The 21,115-nt window shown below is 40.3% G+C and overlaps 1 protein-coding gene across 5 annotated transcripts in view; it reads left to right on the plus strand.

Moving 5' to 3' along the window:
- The first annotated feature begins 27 nt into the window (after positions 1-27).
- The window catches only part of MORN1 (MORN repeat containing 1), a 144,207-nt gene continuing 123,119 nt past the window's right edge, over positions 28-21,115 (plus strand). For 3 of the 5 annotated variants that reach the window (XM_034753712.1, XM_034753710.1, XM_034753714.1), the window contains exons 1-6: positions 3,221-3,316; positions 5,177-5,248; positions 7,496-7,594; positions 8,892-9,002; positions 10,156-10,246; positions 12,335-12,422. In XM_034753712.1, coding sequence (XP_034609603.1) covers positions 3,259-3,316; positions 5,177-5,248; positions 7,496-7,594; positions 8,892-9,002; positions 10,156-10,246; positions 12,335-12,422 — 519 coding nt within the window. In that variant the 5' untranslated portion in view covers positions 3,221-3,258. Of the gene's footprint in view, positions 156-3,220; positions 3,317-5,176; positions 5,249-7,495; positions 7,595-8,891; positions 9,003-10,155; positions 10,247-12,334; positions 12,423-21,115 lie in introns of those variants that run through there. The other 2 variants (XM_034753711.1, XM_034753713.1) reach the window with 2 other exon arrangements.

A 21,115-nucleotide genomic window follows, 5' to 3' on the forward strand; every position in this document is an offset into this window, starting at 1 on the left:
ATGCTCTAATAAATTTGTTAGTCTCTAAGGTGCCACAAGTACTCCTGTTCTTCTTTTTAGGATGAGATGGAATTAGCAAGAAGTGGGTTGAGTCCGGAGGAGTCAGTCCCAGCCCCTGTTTCCTGGGAACATCCCGCAAATGAGCAACGGTCAGGGTAAAAAATGGTGATTAAATCCTACGTGCTGAGCTGTCCGTTTTGTGATCTGAGACGGGCTCTTCATGCGTCTGAGATTCTGGGTAAAGTAAATATAGGCCCCAAGTTATTTCCCCATGCCATTTTTCCAAACTCTAGACGGCTTTGCTATCTAAAAGTGCAGTTGTAATGTGACTTGACATATGGCATTTGCAGGGTTTCCCTGTTTGTCACCTCTCAATTTGAGATCACATTTGCTCAGTTTACGAATATAAAAAGATGTTTTTTTTTTCTAACTGGAAAACTCAACAAGGGATCCAAATATCAAACAGGGATTATTTCTTTGTATGCATTATCACCAGTAATAAACATTCGGTGGGACAAAATTTTCCCCTCACATTTGTAACAGAGGAAACATTTGGAACTATTATTGCAGTTTAGGCCCAGATCCTGCAGCTGGCTCTGTGCAGTGCAAGAATCCACCTGCGTGAATCAAGTTTTAGTGGCAGGACCCTAGTTAATAATGTGGGTAAGGCAGTAGTCTGAATAGAATTCAGCTTCCTCTCCCATAGCTGCTTTATCTTTGTAAGGCTAACAGGAGAAAAAATTACTCATTATTGTCACTCAAGTGAGTAGATCCGACTCAATCTGCAGTGAGCAGAACCTCTGAGTAAGAAAATGTTTATATCATCACTTCTTGTAGTAGTACTATGCTATGAAGTTTTACTGTGACCTTATCTGTCTCTTGAATTGAAATATTGCACTACTGTGTATGCTACATTTCTGAGCCTGAAATAAAACCATGATAAATTTGCCCTTTTAAAGGAAAACTAGAGTGATTAGTTCCAACACCTTGGATAGCTATATAAATATTTATTAGACATGAATATATCAAAATTACTTTTCTTCAGAAATAACTACCATTCTTTCCTTGGCTTTATAGCTCTGATATTAATGACACCTATAAAGATTGAATAAAACTTTTCTTCTTGACTGTTTTTGAAGGATTCTGAATGCAAACTGTTGGTCACTTTTTGGCTATGTGGATTCTTCCAGGTTTCAGGAATCCTCTCAAATACCCCATGGCCAAAAAAGTCACCCAAGTAGTAGTATGTTGATGCAATCTCTGGATTCTAGCAATATTTTTGTTTCACCTCAGAAATAAAGTACAAAAATACATCAGATTTTTACAGTAAACATTTTTAAAAAGATTTCACAGATATTTTTTAAAATATTTATAAAAGGTTAAGTGGCATAAAATTCATCAAATTGTATTTGAGTAAGTATTTTTAAGATCACCTAACCATCTTAGTGCAATACTTACCATTTTGGCTTTCCTAGGTTGAGAATTTCCCTTCACACACATAGTTAGCTTTATAAATATATTTAAAAACACTTTGATTATAAGAGAGATAATAAAATCCCTCACCCAGTGCTCTTTGATTAAACCTTAATTTCCAAAATATTTCCCTTTATGTATTGGAATAGTAATAATGGTTTGCACCACTTTATGTCCAGATAGTTACATCACACTCATCACTATATCTTTAAGCATGTATAGCATTTTTCTTCAAAGAATCTCAAAACATTTTACAAGGTTTATATCCTCACAATACACCTGAGAAGTAGCTAAGCATTATTAGATCCAGTATCCCAAGCACAAAGGGGCTAGTTAGAGGCTCTGTATTACTGCTGTATTACAAAGAATAAATCATAATTATACAGATGGGGAAAGGTAAAGTAATTTCTCCAAGACCACATAATAAATCAATGGCAGAGCCAGAAATGGATTTGAGGAGCCCTGATTCAAATTTCCCTTTTCTAACCACAACAGCCACTATTGGGGGTGAGGGTTTGCCTTATGCTTTCACTTAGAGCTTGTGAAAAAAAGAAAACAAACCATTTTTCAAGTTTGAAACCGAATGCAGGAATCAGAATATGAAGATCTTAGTATTAAAATTTACATTAGAAATAGTCAAACCTCACTGGTTTAAATTATCCTATTAGCACAGGAGATGCAGTTTTATCATAAGTCTTACGATATTTGGTCTTTTGCTTACATTCTGATTTGTTGAGGGTCCTCCTTGGACTACAGGACAATCTTAGTTTGCTTTTTTTTTTTTAAGTTTCCAGCCTTGTTAGATGAAAAACAAGAAACAAACAAACAAAACCTTTAAGATCTAATCCCTAAAGGTTCCAAAACCAGAAGGCAAATACAAATACGTTTTTCTGTTCTGACTCATGATTTTTGAATGCTTGGCATTGTTAATACTGCTGCTGTAAATATTAAATAATAGTCATTCTCTTTCTTTGTATTTCTGTGACCTCATCACTGCAGCATCTGTGCTTCATTCAACCCTAATCCTGTCACCTATTCCTGTGCCCCCATGGAGGCCCATTGAAGTCAGAGACACCCTTCCCCTGGCACAGGTACTACCTGTGCACAAGCTTGCAGGATCTGGTCCTCAGATTATAAACTCTTGACGGCTGGGACCATTTTTTTCATTATTTGGGGCCTGGATCCTGACAGGGGCCTCCAGGTGTGATTGTTCTGTATTATTTACACAAAATAACAGTAACAGTTCTCCAGTATCAGGGGGTAGCCATGTTAGTCTGTATCTACAAAAACAAGGAGTCTGGTGGCACCTTAAAGACTAACAGATTTATTTGGGCATAAGCTTTCGTGGGTAAAAACCTCACTTCTTCAGATGCATCTGAAGGTTTTTACCCACGAAAGTTCATGCCCAAATAAATCTGTTAGTCTTTAAGGTGCCACCAGACTCCTTGTTGTTTTAGAAACAGTTCTAAACCTAGGCAGCTTGCAGCACTCGCCCCCTCAACTGGGAATGTGCTTCCCCCAAATCCAAGGGGGGGGGAATAGGCAGTGAAAATGCCCCCGCCCCTATATGCCTGGCCAGCATGCCACCAGCAGGCATGCAGCACGGCAGGGAAGACCTTGGACAGAGTGGGGGAGGGAGGGAGAGAGAGACGCATGCGTACAGCGGCCTAACTCCTCCCCCGCCATTCTTCGTGGGAGGGGGAGAAGTCCCGCCCCTAGCTACCAGGGAGCCAATGGGCGGCAGGATACGGTTGCCAAGGTCTAGCGTCGCTACTCCCAGGGCAGATGGCGGCCCCCAGGCCTGGTTGCTACTTAGGGGCGGCGAAGGCTCAGCGGCGGGAAGGTGAGGGCTCGGGCTCGGGCTGTCTGTCTGAGCACCAGGCCGGGAAGAGAGGCGGGTGTGTGGCACCAGGAGTGTGTGTGTGGGGGGGGTCTGTCTGTCTGGAGGAGAGTGTGTGTGATTAAGTGTGTGTGTGTGTCTGTCTGTCTGGCACCAGGGGTGTGTGTGTGTGTGGGGGGGTCTGTCTGTCTGGGCACCAGGCCGGGAGGAGGGGCGGGTGTGTGGGGGAGCAGGAGGAGGAGAGTTCTCACGGGCGGGGTTCTTCTGTCTGTTGGAGCACTGAGTGGATAAAAGGCTCTGTCCGTCTGGACCAGGGGTGGGCAAACTTTTTGCCCCGAGGGCCACATCGGGGTTGTGCAACGGTATGGAGGGCCGGGTAGGGAAGGCTGTGCCTCCCCAAACAGCCTGGCCCCTCCCCCTATTCACCCCTTCTCACTTCCTGCCCCCCTCAGAACCCGCAATCCATCCAACCAACCTGCTCCTTGTCCCCTGACCGCCCCCTCCTGGGACCTCTGCCCCCTATGCAACCCCCCTGCTCCATGTCCCCTGACTGCCCCGACCCCTATCCACACCCCACCCCCTGACAGCCCCCCGAGACCCCTACCCCCATCCATCTGCCCTCTGCTTCTCGTCCCCAACCACTCCCTCCGGGACCCCCCGCACCTAACTGCCCCTGGGATCCCACCCCTCCTCCCTGTCCCCTGACTGTCCTCCCGACCCCTGTTCACATCCCTGCCCCCTGACAGGCCCCCTGGGGCTCGCACTCCCAACCCTCCCTGTTCCCCATTCCCTGACCGCCCCCCCAGAACCTCCACACCAGCCAACTGCCCCTTCCTCCCTGACTGCCCCCCAGGACTCTCGCTCCCTTATCCACCCACCCACCGTGCCCCGCCCCCTTACCAGCAGCAGGAGCTTGCAGCCACGACACCTGCTGCGCTCCCCACGCTGCCCAGCGGGAGTGGCAGGCCAGAGCGCAGCCTGCGCAGCGATGGGTCTGTGGGGGGCGGGAGAGGGGTCGGGGACTAGGCTCCCCGGCCGGGAGCTCAGTGGCCGGGCAGGACAGTCCCGCGGGCCACAGTTTGCTCACATCTGGTCTGAACAGTGGGAGTGGGGTGTAGTGGGGTACGGGGTGTCTGTCTGGACCATGGGGGAAAGCCACAGGGGGCATGTTCACTGAGGGAGTGGAGGGATAACTGTATCTGAGCCCCGAATCGGGCCCTCTGTCAATTAAACTGGATTTCTAGAAGGGAACAACTTCATTGTATAAATGAGAACTAAACTACTGAGAAAAGGGATCACTAGAAATGATAATACATTAAACTGTTAGCATAGAGAACACATTACTTTAAAGTCAGTTCTACCCACTGCATATTCTTTTGTAGGAGATAACTTTGAACGAACAGATTTAAGATACAGTACAAGTAGGAAAACTTGTTTCTTGCTAAAATAAAGAGGGAGTGTATCTTTTTTCTGGTATTTAAGCTATTTTAAACAAAACAAAAAAGTCATCTGCTTACAAAGATTGCTTACAAGTTATGGCATGCCAGATAATATTTTTGACATAGATGGATTAGGTGATACACTCTAAAGCATTTATAATGAGCTCAACAATGTAGTATCTAGATGCCCACATTTATAAGATGTATGTAAATAGTAAACAAATTCCTATGTTTATTTTGGTGTAAATGTTATTTAATAGTTCAAGATAAAAAATGTCTATGCAGATGTGTATACAAATCTACAGAAAATAACACATACTTTTCTATTACTGGTTCTTTCAGCATTCACATATGACTTTTTATTATTCAGCTAAATAATTCCAGAAATCTCATCTTGTTACCTAATATTTGTCTTGTTTTTCAGGATATGGACTGTATGTTTATCCTAATTCTTTTTTTCAATATGAAGGAGAATGGAAACAAGGAAGAAAACATGGTAAGGGCAGATAGTTTTGTCCCTTGACAATGAAGCGAAATTTTAATTCACTTATCTAACTTTTTTAATTTGTAAAATTTCTGTAGAAATACTTTTATACACTGAAGCTAAAGTAAGATTATGTATAACTCTGCTAAGCAACTGAAGCAGTGACAGTGATAATTGGTGTCATGGATGGCAAAGAGGTACAGGAAGTAATGGAAAAGCAACAGTGACATTTTGGGGTGAAGTACAGTTGTAGTTACCTTCATGTCTAACAGCTCTCCAGAAAGAAATGTCTTGTTTTCAGGAGTTCAGAGAAATTCTCTTCACCAGTCACACACGCAAAGGGCAGAAACCCAACCAGATGAACACAGCTATGCATTCAATTAAATATGAATGCTTCCATTTTTCCAGATTTGCGAGTTAGTTATCTTGATTTCCAATCATTTTATCTTCAGAGCTTAATTGTGATTCATATTGTTTTAGGACTGGTGCTATGACACATGAGGTGTGACTGAACATCTCATCCTGCCCCCATTCCTTGGTGGGAAGCCTGTGTCACATCCAGAAGAATATGGCCATCTTTTACAACTTAATAATAATAATAATGGAGATATCCCATCTCCTAGAACTGGAAGGGACCTTGAAAGGTCATCGAGTCCAGCCCCCTGCCTTCACTAGCAGGACCAAGTACTGATTTTGCCCCAGATCCCTAAGTGGCCCCCTCAAGGACTGAACTCACAACCCTGGGTTTAGCAGGCCAATGCTCAAACCACTGAGCTATCCCTCCCCTTCACTGAGCTCTTTATGGCACTTTACTGATATGACAGGGGGATGAAATTGGGGTGGGGGAACTCTATCTATTTTATTATTCCTAGAGGTTGATTAATGATTCATCTGAGTACTTTGAAGATTCTTGTCCATTACAAAGGAGTTAAAAAAAGGAAAAATATGAAGGTCCCTAGGGTATAGAAAATAAAATACATATTTAATCAATTCAGCTATTAAGACTTTCCAGATATGCGTGGCATGTGCCTGGGAGTCAAAGACATCACAGTCTTTAGTTCTTAAGTGTAAAAAAAAAAAAAAAAAAAAAATAGACTCTAGGGCCACAAATATACAGGTCTTGGGTATCATAAATCTGGCAGAGAGTCAGCCCTGGAAAAGGGAGAACCTCTACATGGAGCATCCACCACAAAGACCTCTGCTTAGCCAGAATTGTAACAAGAGGAAAGTTGTTGGTTTTTTTTTTTTTTCTTCCTGAGTAGGCTAGTTGCATCCAGAGCAAAAATCTGCATAGATTTTTAGGTATATAGGATATAGAAAGGTGTAAATCCTTTTAGGTGAACAGAGCCTTTTGGCCAAAGGCCACAAATTAGTAACAGAGAAACTGCCCCTTCACCCGACTCTTCATAGATCCCTTCTTGTAGTCCATTATATCCTTGGAATGGGTGTTATCCTCGCTCCTTCCTCACTGTGTGTCATATGTGCCTGCTCATGCTCCAGCACACTTGAAAGAGTCTTTACTTCTTTCTGAATTGGGTGCATCATACATAGTCATTCAGTGTTTAACTTGCTAGAAATATGTGAGGAATAAGGAGTTAAGAATATTGTTGTTCAAGAGCTCAACTCAATGTTCTCTCATCTCTGGAAACAATGGCACTTGACTGTTCTCTAAAACTTTTGTTTATATTTTACAAATAAAACAAAAAAACAGTAATTTTCTTTCTTTTGTCTTTGTACAATTAATGAGAATCTAGTATATTTGCCACCTTATATTAGGTGCTTACAGACTGGTATGAAAACAATGTCCTTGTCCTCCAAAATTTACAACCTCTAGAGATGAAATCCTGGCCCCAGTGAAGTCAATTGCAAACCTCCCATTGACTTCCCTGGGGCCAGGTTTTCACCCTACACACACAATACTTTGCACTTCTGCATTTCCTTTCATCAATAGGTTAGGTGCCTAAACATTATTTTCCTAAATGTTAGGAATGCCTAAAATAGATTAAGATTATTTAAAGGCAAGTCTCACAAAGCCCCTGTAAGTTAAGTAGTTTTATCTCCTTTCTGCAGACAGGTAAATCAAGTCACAGAGTGGGGCAGTAGCTTGCCCAGGGCTGCACATTGAGTCACACAAATTGCTGAGGATGGAATTCAGAAGCCCTGATTCTCACTTTACTGCTCAAACAATTAGATGTAGTGTCTCTGAGATTATAAGAAGTCTTTTTTGTCACTCGTTTGAACTAACCTATTGTTTCGTAGGTCATGGTAAGCTTTTATTTAAGGATGGGAGTTATTATGAAGGCGAGTTTGTAGATGGAGAAATTATGGGAAATGGATTGCGATACTGGGCATCTACAGGTTAGTTCTTTTCCCTGGAACATACCATATTCTTTTAATATAAATTTTATCTTTTTACAAGGAGATATAGAAAAAAATACAATTGATACCTATCTATATTGTAAATTGCCACCTTGCTTTGCTCTAAATAAGAGTTTTTCTGGGTTTCCATTATAAATCCTATTTTTTCAGGTTTTCATGTGTTTGCTGTTTTATACTGGATTATGTTGACTTTTAGTTAACTCCAAGCAAAGTGCATTTAATAGTGGGCCAGGGGTAATGGTGTAAACCACAAGCATGTCTCTTAGCTTTGACGATAAGGATCTCAGTCCTGGAAGGATTTCCACACAGGCAGATCCCTACACCTGCATCAAACTCCTTCAGCCCTGAGCTTGTAAGAAAGTAAAGGATTAGTCACCCTGTGATTAGTGAGTGGATCTTGTGTATGTTCTCACACATGGATGTGTCAATGAACCTATACCCCAGCTGGCACACCTCTCCTTCTTCCTTTCTTGAATAGAGAGAAACTCTTGGGTAAGGAGTAGCTCATGAAAAATAATTTAAGTTCAGCCCTAAATGTGGGGCATCATGTAATTGTGTTGCCCCAGGAGATACTATGGGAAGGAATTGTAAGTCCTCACCTCTGCTTCCTTTTTGACCTGAGGGTAAGTCACTTCCCCTCTACCCCCAGCCCTTGTGATTGGCAGTCTCTGGTGGCTGGCATGTAGCGGGTATGGGGTGGAGTCCATGTAACCTTTTTATTCTATGAATAAATTGGGTAAATACTTGACAGAAAAATATAGCTATTTCTCATTCTGAAATGGTATAGGCACAGACAAATTCACTGTACAGTACTGTATTTTTAGTACCAAGCTCCTGATTTCCCAGGCTTCATACAGAAGATTTGAATGACTACATGCCATCAAAAAGCTGTTAAGTTGACTATGAAATTAAAGTACTTTTTATACACTTCTTAACCATAAAAGAACATATTATGAATCTTTTTTAACAAGTCACTGCCATTTTTAAGATGCCTCAGTTTTAAAGACCTGAAGGAGTATGGATTATGATTCATTAGTTTTAAAATAAAGACCTAATGAACAGGTTTTTTCTTCATTTGACTGTACTGATAATAAAAACTCATTAATTATTCATTTTATGACTTATAAAATACCTTCTACCACTGCTCTGTAAGTAAGGTACAGTAGGAACCTTTATTTATTAGCACACCTTAGACTTAAAAAAGATTATTAAACCACATTTGACACAGCTATTATGTCTTTTTTTCCACTTTACTTTCTCATATATTTGCTTCAAGGAAACACTTATTCAGGTCAGTTCGTTTCTGGAGAGCTCCATGGACATGGAGTCATGCAGTACAAAGATGGTGGGAAATATGAAGGGGAGTTCTCCTATGGAGTGAGAGCAGGTAGGTTAAAGTCTGAGAGGAAACTTTGATTAAAATTCACTCTAAAGTAATTGAGGTCCTGATTATTATTATTATTTATTTTATTCATTATTAATCACATTTATGACAACAGTGCCTAGGAATCAACCAAGAATGGGGCTCTATTGTGCTAGGTATTATACACACAGAATAGTAGACAGTCTCTGATTCAGCAAAGCTCAGACCTAACTTTAAGCATGTAAGTGGTTCTATTGAATTCAGTGGATTATGTGCATTTAACATTAATCACATGTATCTTGCTGAAATAGGCCTTATTTACTAATTGGGGTAAAATCCCTTCACTCTGTCTCCCTTTCCCTACCCCCAGGAGTGTCTCAAGCATAGCAAACTTAGTTAGAAAAGTTCATTTACAACAGATTAAACCAAGGACTCATGCATTTTGGTGGCCAAATTCAGATTATGTACCTGCTTACACTACAACTGAATTTGGCACTGACTGTGTTTACACTTTAATTGGCTGGAGCCTGGTAGAGTGAACCTTTGTGATGATGAGACTGAGTATAACGCAAACCTCTGGAGATTTGAAGTAAACCCATTCTTATATTTGTTCAGCTAGAATTAGATGACAAAAGGCCTGATCATGCAATTATTTGCACAGATGAGTAACTCTGCATGCGTGAGTAGTCCCATTTATGCATGCAATTAATCCCATTGAAGTCAGACTACTCACCTGTGTAATTGTTTGCAGGACTGAGACCATAGAATGTTCAGATTTTTGGGACAGGACCACTTACTTGACTAGAGACACTGTGAGTAGCTCTGATGATTTTAATAGGACTACTCTCAATGCATAAAAGTTAAGTGTGTGTATGTCTTTCTGTAGGATCCGGGCTTTAGTTCTCACAGCACCTAGCACATGGTGGGTGCCACTGAAATAAACCACCACATCTGACCTGATTTGAATTAAAACCCAAACTGTTTGATTTTTTTTTTCTTAAATCTTCATCAATTGGCTGTGCCCTGAGTTTGAAGTAGATATTTTCTGTGCAGTTTAGAAGCTAACTATATCAAAAACCACATATTAAGGGATTTTATTGCAAGGATATGTAAGGATATTTCCTGCCTCTAGAGATTGTTGGTGTCTGCTGTAGATTTTCTATTTATTATTATTTAGGACATGGATTACTTGTCGATCAGGATGGACAAACTTATCAAGGAAGCTTTCACAATAATAAGAAACATGGAGGAGGGAAAATGACCTTCAAGTAAGTTTTTAATCTTGTTGTTTTGCTCTTGTTAATATAATATTTAGGGGCTGGCTTAAACATGCAAAAATTGGGAAGTGAGTTAAGGTGAAACTCACCCTGTTATGCCTAGATCTAGCAGTTCACATTTTGCATGTATAAAAGATTATCGTTTCATTTGGATCTTCTAACAAGTAATTACATCTTCTCCAATATTTAAGTTCGCGCTCAATTCTGAATTTTATTACATTTGTGTTAAACCACAAACTCTTAATGCCATTTTTATTGTCCTTGTTTTATTAAATTAAAACAAGAAAAACTTCTGTGGAAACTTGAAAGTTTAAAAATTGTCTCGAGCACACTGTCATTTGTCCGATCCCTTTAGGAGTAATTACCCTCTGTCCTGCTAATGAATATTGTACATAGAGATTCTTTGGATTCAATTAAGCAAAAACAATCCGTGCAGGTTGCACACCATGAAAACCTATGCAAGGTTTGGAAGTCGATTTTTATTTTTTTTTTCCATCTCTTTTGAGGCATTGCATGGACTTCCTCAGCATGGAAGCTGGACAGAATTTTGTTTGAATTGGTGTTCAGCTGTTGGATATATGTACCAAGTCCACATGCACTACTGACGGACTTTCTGAAAGGGTTCTTTAAAAAGACATAATCTGCTTTCATACGTGAAATAAATGACCTAGATTTCCCTGCCAGTGCATAAAGGGTTTTAGGTTTTCAGAGTGAAATACAAAAGCGTTATTTAAATTGCAAGAATGTCAAAAGGCTTTTTTTTTTTTTTTTAAACTAATTAGTACTGCTGTATCTTAAAGAGAGCCACATAAATTCGAAAGTTAAGATTTTATATGTGGAGTTTGTCTATTGCCTAAGCTGAGATATTGAACTCCTAAAAAGATGAATTTACACAGGAAGTCCTGGCAATCACAGTGCAAGCATTGCCGTTGTAATTGCTTGTAAATCATCAGTACTTCACTGTGGTACTGCTTTAGCTATGCCAGTAACACACAGCTCTGTCAATAACTGATTAGCTCTGGATCTGCCACTTGTTAACCTTTTTTTGTTTTTTAGATTAAAATTACTACTTTTGAAAGTAATGTCATTACCTAAATAGAGTATATTTACAATGAAGGTCAGCCTCACCAAAAATCATGCTTGAGCATGACTATCAATGGCTTTCTGTGTGGACAGGAATTGCTAGGTTAAGGTTTTATTTGGCCAGAATTCTGAGTCCTGAAGTTTTAGTTGCAGAGACTCCATGTGCCATTGGCTGTAGAGTCAAAAGATAGCAAAACTAACTTACACTTTGGATATACTCAAAGCCTCTGAAGTCAAGGTGGAAATCTTATCATGGACTTCAGTGGGATTTGGATTAGGCCCTTTGCTTATGCTTTGCACTTTGTTTTTCTATTTTTTGTTTCTATATTGGCTGTGCATGGATAGTAGCCACCACTGATCACATACCAGTGAGTATAAGTAAGCATACAGTGTAAGAATAACAATACCAGAAAGGGCTTGACAGCATGGTAGAAGCTGATCAATCATTCTTACCCAGTAGGGAACTATAGAGGACTTCTGCTAATAGGGTTAATAAGAATCTGCTAACAGGCCATTTCCATAGCCTGTCATGCTGATCTACTCTATCTGTTGGCTTATCTTGGTTGCAAAGTGAGCTGTACCTTACCTGTGCCTCTGACTCACAAATGGCTCCATGTTTTTGAGCACTTCTCAGAAGGCACCTCGCATGATCAGACTCGATCAGGGAGTAAAGGGAAGGGTCTCATATAGAATTAACTCATGCAATGTATCATCCATTGTCTGTCTCTGAGGTGAAAAAGGTTTGAAGGCCAGTGATGGGAGCTGGCTGAATTAAGTACTTCCAGATGGTTGCTTGCTTCCCACAGGAAGTGCCAGTTGAAGGTTGTGGCACTATCATGGTGACTTCTCTGTGACCATGCTTATCTTCTGCTGCTGTTTACTTTTAATGGCTTATCCTGCAGGTTCGCAAGCCCTGATTTTTCCAGTATAGCACATTATCTACCAAGTCACAAAGCATGTAAACATTAAGAATTTTCTCTTGGTTGGTTGTTTCAGGAATGGTGATAAGTATGAAGGAGACTGGATCCTGGACCAGCGACAGGGTCATGGGATACTGCACTGTGCCGATGGAACTATATATGAGGTATATAAAGAGGACATGTGAGAAGCAGTAGTGCTGTAACTAGGAAAGCACAAAGGAGGATTATACAGGGTGCTTCAGGTGAATAGCCCAGAAACTCCATGACTAGAGCTGGGCATATTATTCATAGCAGTCAGTTCCTTTGACAAATTTAGCCCGTTTTTGATCATGAATTATCCATTAGTAGAATATAATTTTGGGGTTATTTGACATTATTCTACTATTTTTATATAAATACACTTCAGCCGTAATTATTTGGGAATTATTCCCTAGGACTACTGGAATATTAGTGATTTACAAATAGCTATTTGCTCTGTGTGGCTCATCCTTTAAGACAGTATTACTTCTGCTGCCTGGTTGGACACCTGAAAATTTTATAAACAGGATGAGTAAATGAATAATTCACTTTTTTGATGTGAAAATCCATATAAACACACCATGACATTTTGTCTCCAGAACCATTGTGCATATGAATATTCACAGAAAACCGATAAAATTACAGTAAGATGCCACTCATAAACAGTGTTATTACAGTGTTGCTGTAGAATGGGCCTGATTCTCCACTGCCTACCACCAAAGTGTGTATTGAGTACTATCAAGTGATATGTCTCTGCTCAAATACACCTGGTAATATTTTCCCTTGACTCTGCAGAGGTGTAAATGGTTATGCAAGATAGTGGAGAATCAGATTAAATATATTTATACTCAAATCATTTGTACATACATTGGAGGAATTTAAAAAAAAAAAGGAACCCAGTAGCATCTTTGATTAATTTCAAATATGACATTGGTATGGTCAAGTGGTTTCAGTGCTGTGAAATTCTATCCCAGTGTAGCATTAATGGCAAAGGCCCAACAAATTGCATGCCAAATGTTTCACTTGCTGCTAAACCAGAGAAGGAGAAATTAGTTTGGTAGAAAATGGGGGGAGGGGGGGAGAATGAAATCTAGCACCAAATTCAGCTATGGGGCCCAATTTTCCTCTCACTTTTATACTAGTATGACAACTGATTTTAGTGGAATTGCTCCTTTATTTTCACCAGTGTAGGTGAGAACAGAATCAGGCCCCAGTGTAAACAGATGGAGTTTATACCAGGATTACAGCAGGGCAGAATTAAGCCCCTTCTCTTCTGACTCTGCCCCCAATATATACATGACAGTCTACTAAATCTGATGGGGTTTGTCCATAATATAAATGACAATCTGGTAACAAATGCTGATTAAAAGAAATTAGAAGATGCCCGGTCACCTCTTTTTATAATAAGAGGTATTCAGTTGCTTAGGAAGTCAATATTCCAACATAGAAAGGTGAGTATTATTCCAGTGTAAATGAAGCAATAAGATATGGCAGGGTGTGAATTATTTTGTAATAACTCACAAATAGGTGCATTGTCAGGCAGGAGGCTGTAGACCAAGTGCCATCATATCATGTATAGATGTGAATTATTATACAATAAATCAGGCATAAAGTTTTGTTATTGCAATTATAGAATGTCTGGGGGCTAAAAAAAAAAATCTCCAGTTTTAAATTTGAGCTGTTGAGGATCTGAACCAGGGCCATTTTATGTCTGTATGTAATGGAGGACCTTTATTTGTTTTTAAAAAAAGAAAAATCACTTTCTGAAACTGGTTTTACACTGCCAGTGTCTGAAGAGACAGGGTTGTGATCCAGCAGTGTCTTAGGCTTCAAAGTGTTCTTGTTCATTTAAAATAAAAGCAGTATTTAAAAACAATATCAACATTTTTTTCCCTCTGCTACTGTATCATTTCTTAAGGAATAATTGAGATGATATAGTATTATGTGGCTAATTTTCCTGCTTGGAGTGATCTGTGGCTATGTCGATTGCTCAGTTTTACAGCTCAGTTATATAATGTTTGGTGTCTAAACCCAAAAGATTTTCTATCCAAAGCAAGTGTCCAAAAGCAAACTCTGTTTTCATCTTCTGAGTCTCTCTCTCTCTCTCTCTCTCTCTCTCTTTCTTTTTAATTGACTTTGAGCCTGATCCAACTCACATTGCAGACCATCAGGAAGAGTCCCACTGAGTAGGACCTTTTGTGAAGAAGTTTGACAAAAATGGAAGTGCAGATATAGTGTGACCATAACAACATTAAGCAATCTGGCTATCCATCACATCGCATAGTCTGTTGTGTCTTATTGCTCAGGAAGTACAGAAATGCCACTCACGCATTAATGTAGGAAGCAGGAGCAATTTCTATCTATCTATCTGTCTGTAAACATGTATGCCTCGTTCTTATTCTCCAAAATGTTAGTGGGGTTAATTTGAGGGGATATGACAAAATTTTCCTCTTTCCCTCCTAGAAGAAGTTTTTTTGGTCAAAGATCTTTCTCAGTTTTTTAAACTTCAAGTAACTCTACTAATAACTTCTACAAGTATTGTTAGGATAAGGGTAATATTGGGGGGGGGGGAGGAATAGACTAGCATATGGAAGAATACTTATACTGTACTTTTAATATGGTGGCATGTTGTGATGTATTCACTGTCTCATGTATGTGTGTTACTAGTTTAGAGCCTTAGGCCAGGTCTACACCTAAAACGTTGGTTGATCTAGTTATGTCACTTGAGTGTGAAAAATTGACACCCTTGAGAGACATAGTTAAGCTGACCTAAGCCCCATTGTAGACACAGCTACGTCAACAGAAGAATTCTTCCATAAACCTAGCTATCGCCTCTTGAGAGGGTGGACTTACTTACAGTGATTGGCAAAAACCCTTCTGGTGCTATAGCAAGTGTCTGCATTACAGTGCTACAGTGGCGTAGCTGCAATGCTGCTGCTGTAGTGCTTGTAGGGTAGACATAGCCTTTGTCTATAGCAGGGGTTGGCAACCTTTGGCACGCGACTCGTCAGGGTAAGCACCCTGGTGGGCTGGGCCGGTTTGTTTACCTGCCGCATCCGTAGGTTCGGCCGATCACAGCTCCCACTGGCTGCGGTTCGCGGTCCCAGGCCAATGGGGGCAGCAGGAAGTGGCGGCCAACACATCCTTCGGCCCGCGCCGCTTACCCTGGTGAGCCGTGTGCCAAAGGTTGCCAACCCCTGGTCTATAGGGATGCAAGTGTAGTCCTGTATGAATTTACATTTGGTGTAGTTCTAAAATTCAGCTTTTCAGACCCTGAAAGCTAATGTGCAAAACAACTACAAGATTGTAAATAGAAAAAAAATTAATCAAATATATCAGATGTACCATTATCATAAGATTTTAGAGAAATTCAGCTCTGGAAACAGCCAAATCAGTATGTGGGTACTCAATTGACTTTGTCTTAGGAAGGGAAACATGACTTTCCTAGTAAAGCAAGGAATTTCATATGTCTGTTTTAAAGACAGTGGGGTTGGGCTATCCCAGTGATACTCAACTGTAGCTCTAGTGTCATATTGACTGTCTCTGCATGAGATGCTGGAGGAGATCAGGGTTTGATTGTAGCTGCAAATGGGTTGCCTGATGTCTGGCAGACTGAATGGAACGCTGCCTGATGCATGTGAAGCAGTGTGCTGGGGAGTGCTGGATAATTGGAGAGAAGTCACCAGGATCTCTCCTAGGTCCTGATTCAGCAAAGTATTTAAGCATACACTTACTGTTGGGAGATTGTGCCAAATGAGGAAGAAGAGAGCTGTAAACTAATTGCAGTATGATGTCCTGAAGTTCCAAGGAAATGTTTTCATTGTGATGTATCCACACTTGAACATTTAGCGTTCCAACAGTTCAGTGTCCTACTACAAAGATCACAGTGCAATATCAGGACTCTGCAGTATGTTTATTTTGTGGGTTTCTGCATCTCCATTTGATGGAGAAGTTGCTCTCCAGAGCTGCAAGCCTAGTCCAAGTGTTCTATTATGTTTATAGTGGGAGTGTATCTTTTATTCTAAGAAAGTGTTTCTTAAATTCAGGAATCTTCAGACTTTGAATCCTTGGCATCATACTATCTCCTTTTGAAACGGATTTTAGTGATATAATCTTAGACCATAGTGAACACTTGGCCTCCTCAAATACTAGCCCCTACAACACACAATTAATGAGGCATTACAGAGTATTACTAGTATTCACCTCTGAAGAGGAGCCTGGAATTTGACTACCAAGGGGCAGAAGCAAGGCTGGTGATCCGAACTGCATGGGGAAGGTTGTACAATACCTGTGCTTACTACCTGGCTCGAGCCAAAAATACGGTTGGCATCCCTCCTCCCTATCAAGCACTAAATCTCCACCGAATTCCAATAATATAAAGTTATTCAGTGTGTTATTTTATATCATGCAAATGTGGTGTATAATTAGCCATGCCTTCCATACTGTTCTCTGTTTGATATCAGTGTTCCTGTGCTGAGAATTTTTTGCCTTTTCAGTTAAAAGTGTGTTTCTCAGTTGAATAGAAATGAACATAGTAATTCTTCTCTGTACCCTCATTTTCATGTATGCATTTTTTAAAAAAAGTCTCTGTGTATCATTTCCCTTATTATATACCACTTTTGGAATATAATCAATAGGACAAGTAACACTTGCTATTCCTGGGATAGTACAAATGAATTAGATAAGGAAACTATTAACAAAAAATGCACCATTATCAGTATTTTTCTGGTCTTAGGTACACGTGGCCTGTCCATGTTGTTATGAAACATTGCTAACTGGCAATAAGAAGGGAGTACTTAAGTGGCTTGGCATTTTTGATAAATGAGTGTAGCTTATGCATTATTTGTACCACTAGGTGGCTCTCTAACATTTGTTTACAGATTGATCTATTAAACTCCCCAAGGTTTGATTTGCTTACATTAGATCCTGGACTGCCCCTGCATGGTTATAAATGTTTAGTATTGTACTTAAATTTACAATGGATATGTACTCAAACAGAAAAATAGTTTGAGAGAATTGTTAGATATTTTTCCTATCAACAATACTTTTGCTGATTAATTCAGCATTTTAATTGACTCTTAGGCAAGTTTATGAAATGAGCAGAAAACAAACAAAAATCCCAACATTGCTATTAGCATTCATCCAACACATACTACTTTAAAGATTTTATAAATATTGTGGTTATAAAACAATAAAAGCTAAGGAACTTAGTTAAGTTTACTATCAGGGTTTAACTTCTTCTACTGTTAAACTATAACAGATTGGCTTGTCATTAGGAATGAGCTGCTCAGTCTTCTAGAAGCCTTGTTCAAGTCATCCTGGTGATCTAGACCTTACAGCTCAATCAGATGGTCAAATCTTTCCACAGTTGCAAGTTGAATTTCTTTCCACACACTGCTCCTAAAGCCTCATTCCTATGCAGGATCGCAAAATAAACATGTCCCTGTCTGTCTTGGGCATTTAGGGTGGGATCAATGAAGGGATTTAGGTATTGCAACATTGAGTGTCATGATGCCTAACTTTTAGGTGCCTAGAAAAATCACAGGAACAACACTGCAATCCACAAAGCCTAAATGAGGGACCTAGACTTCCTATAATGAGAGAGAGGTACCTTAGACTGCAGTCATCAAAGCCAGCATGCTAAGTGGGAAACCACCTAGTGGGAGACGCTCCATTCCTCTCATGGAGATATATGACTAAATCCCAACTGTATGAAGGCCCTTAGCTCTGCTAGTGATCCAGAAACTGAGAGAAGACAAGTATTGGAGGGGTAGCCTTGTTAGTCTGAATCTGTAAAAAGCAACAGAGGGTCCTGTGGCACCTTTAAGACTAACAGAAGTATTGGGAGCATAAGCTTTCGTGGGTAGGAACCTCACTTCTTCAGATGCAAGTAATCTTGCGTTGAGAGAAGACAGGCACTCGGCCACCTAAGTTGTGTGCAGGGATTGACAATTCTGGCAGCAGAGGGGCAGAAGCTCCCTTATAACATTTAGTCTAGTGGATAGAATACTTGCCCAGGATGTGGGAGACTCCTAGGTCACCTCCCTCCCTCCTGAGGGAGAGAAGGGATTTGAACAAGGGTCTGTTATCTCTCAGATGAGTGCCCTACCCCCTAGGTTATAGAGTCATTCTAACACGATCTCTTGCCCAAGTAATTGAGGATTAAAGTAGGAGAGACTGGGGGAGCCCCACCCCAGAATACCCTATAGCTCAGTGATTAGCACATACAGTTGAGAGGTGGTAGATCCCTGTTCAAAACCCTTCTCCCCTTCAGGGGTTGGGTGAGGTGGAGGTGGAATGCAAACCAGGAGTCTCCCACATCCTGGGTAAGCACCCTATTCACAGGGCTAAAGATTATAAGAGAGCTGCTGCTCTTCCTGCCCCACTCCTTGGGCAGTTTTGTGTGAATGAGCCTGAGGGGCCTGATCCAACAGGCATGCTCAGAGGCTGCCTCCCAAACTGGGTGCCCATATGTGACTTGGACGGCTGAACTCCTTTCTATCAGTTTGTGAATCACTCTGGAGCGTAGGCAGGAGATAGGCAGTCCGATGCCTATCATGAGGCAGCAGCATACGTGCTCAGGCAGGAGATAGGCGTCCAGCTGCCAAGAGGGAGGCTGCAGTACACATGCCCAGAGGAATAAAACCTAGGCACCGAGTGAGTTTAGGCACTTGCAGCATTAGGTGAGTTTTGTGGATCAGACTGGTGCCTAAAAATGGGACTTAGGCCTACGTATCTTAGTGGACGCACCCTTATCCATTGTCTTTGGCTTCGGCATTTCATTTAATATCCAGGTTTACAGTGGGCATTGTCTCTTCCATTCCAAATTGGAAAAAATAGAGAGATGATAGATTTTAAGACTATCCATTGTGACCTTACAGAGGTGAGAGGATCCTTTCTATCTCTTGCCTCTGTCAGCTGGTGGGCAGGCTTTAGCGCAGATGTAAACAACTAGCAGAATATACCACCCACTTTGTAAATCTTATGTGTGTACATCTTGAATGTTACCAAGTCACATTTCAACTCAGTGACCCTTATGATTTATATTAAGTGGCACTTCCAGGCAAGCTGAAAAGAATTTCCCTACTGGCAGAGTCAATAGGAACTGTCTGAGCTGGAAGCCTCTGTACATCTTACAGTGCTATTTGTTAAACCCTGAGGTTTCTCTCATTTTTTCCCCCCTCTGCCTTAACCCCACCATTCTGTTCGTTCCACATTACAACTAATCTTTTTGGGCTAGGCAAACTAGAGATGAACATTCAGTTCGTCATATGAAGAAAATCTCTTGTCTAAATTGCTTTAACAAACTATCCTATGACAGATTCTGTTGAAGGTGTATAGAAAATCTGCAGCAAATATTTTCCCACTGTTTAATATCTTAGGCAGTTATTAATGCAAAATTAGTTTGTGTTGTAGTTATTTACATTAAAAATTATGGGGCTTGAATATTCTTAGATCAGTTAGTCATCATATTTTTGTATGTAGCACCTCTTATACAATGTATTTTAATGCCTTCCAGGAAGAAAACTGCCAACAATATGGTTAAGATAATTTAGGAAAGCAGATACAAAAATATCTGAAGACTAGGTTTTTCAATTGCTGCTGGAAGCAAGGAATGAAGAATTTGAGGTCAATTTTACTCTCAAAATGTTGAGATATCTAAAGGCAGGCTGTGCCCCAACAGTTTGAAGATAGTATCGTGATACAATAACAGCTCAGCTCTTGCTATGCTGAATACACACTTAAAAATAGAGTTCAACAAGATGTGAATTGTAAAAAACGAGCAATACAATTTGTAAAACCTAATCAGAGATTGTGTACAGGCAATGCAAAGATTCAAAACCAGTCTTGACGCTAGAACAAATCTTATCTGTATCAAGCAAAACCCTCTGTTTTGCCCATGAAAGTTTGTGCATGTATATTTTCCTGGCGTAGTCTTTGGGCATTCAAAACTCTTATGTACACAAGCTTTATTTGTTGCAAGTTAGCTAGGACTTTACCCAATTTGCACACAACAGCTTTCCTCATGAAGATGGTAGGCTTTCTAGGTTGCTTTTGAAAGGTTATAGTCCTTATTGGGACAATATTTTGAAGAAGCTGAGTGGAGAGTGGATCTAAGAAGCCAAATCAGCACAGTCATAAAATAACCAATTTAGGAAAATAAGGGCATGGACAAATATTTCAATCTTTAGTATATAAAAGGAAGCACTTCTACATGGCAGTATTTTTGAAGCGTCAAAGAACAGATTGAATAAGGGCACGGATGCTACGTTTAGTGTGTCTGTGCTCTGTGTTTTTGATCTATAATAACATGACAGCTGGATTTCCTTTTGGACAACCCTTGGAAGGAGAGAAATTAGTAAGTAGGTTGGGTCAATCCGCTGATAAACATTTTTGAAAAATCCAAATATGCTATCTCAGCCAACAGTTTGATTAAACATCAGGTGAACAAGCAGTAGTTAAGATCACACTAACGGAGGAAGCTGTTAATGGCAAAATAACTCAGTTTTTATGGTTATGCAGATGATAACCTAATTTCACGCTGGGGGAGGAATGTTGCCAAGAGGTAAGAGCACGGGAACTAAACTGGAATACTGAAGAATCTATAATGAGACTAGAGCATTGAAAGCTTCAAGGCATAAAAATTCCCATCATTGACCTATATTCTTATGAATTCAGTTTGAACATGTGAATGTGTGGACACAGTTGAGATTGGGAGACAATATAATGAAATACATATGAAGTTTGCATGGATTAATGAACTAAAGCATTTATTTTTCCACATGAAAAGTGTTTCTTACCTATGATTCCTCTTTGGTGGCTGCATAGGTCCCAGTAA

The sequence above is a fragment of the Trachemys scripta genome, chromosome 19 (genome assembly GCF_013100865.1).
Source record: "Trachemys scripta elegans isolate TJP31775 chromosome 19, CAS_Tse_1.0, whole genome shotgun sequence".
Taxonomy (NCBI): domain Eukaryota; kingdom Metazoa; phylum Chordata; order Testudines; family Emydidae; genus Trachemys; species Trachemys scripta.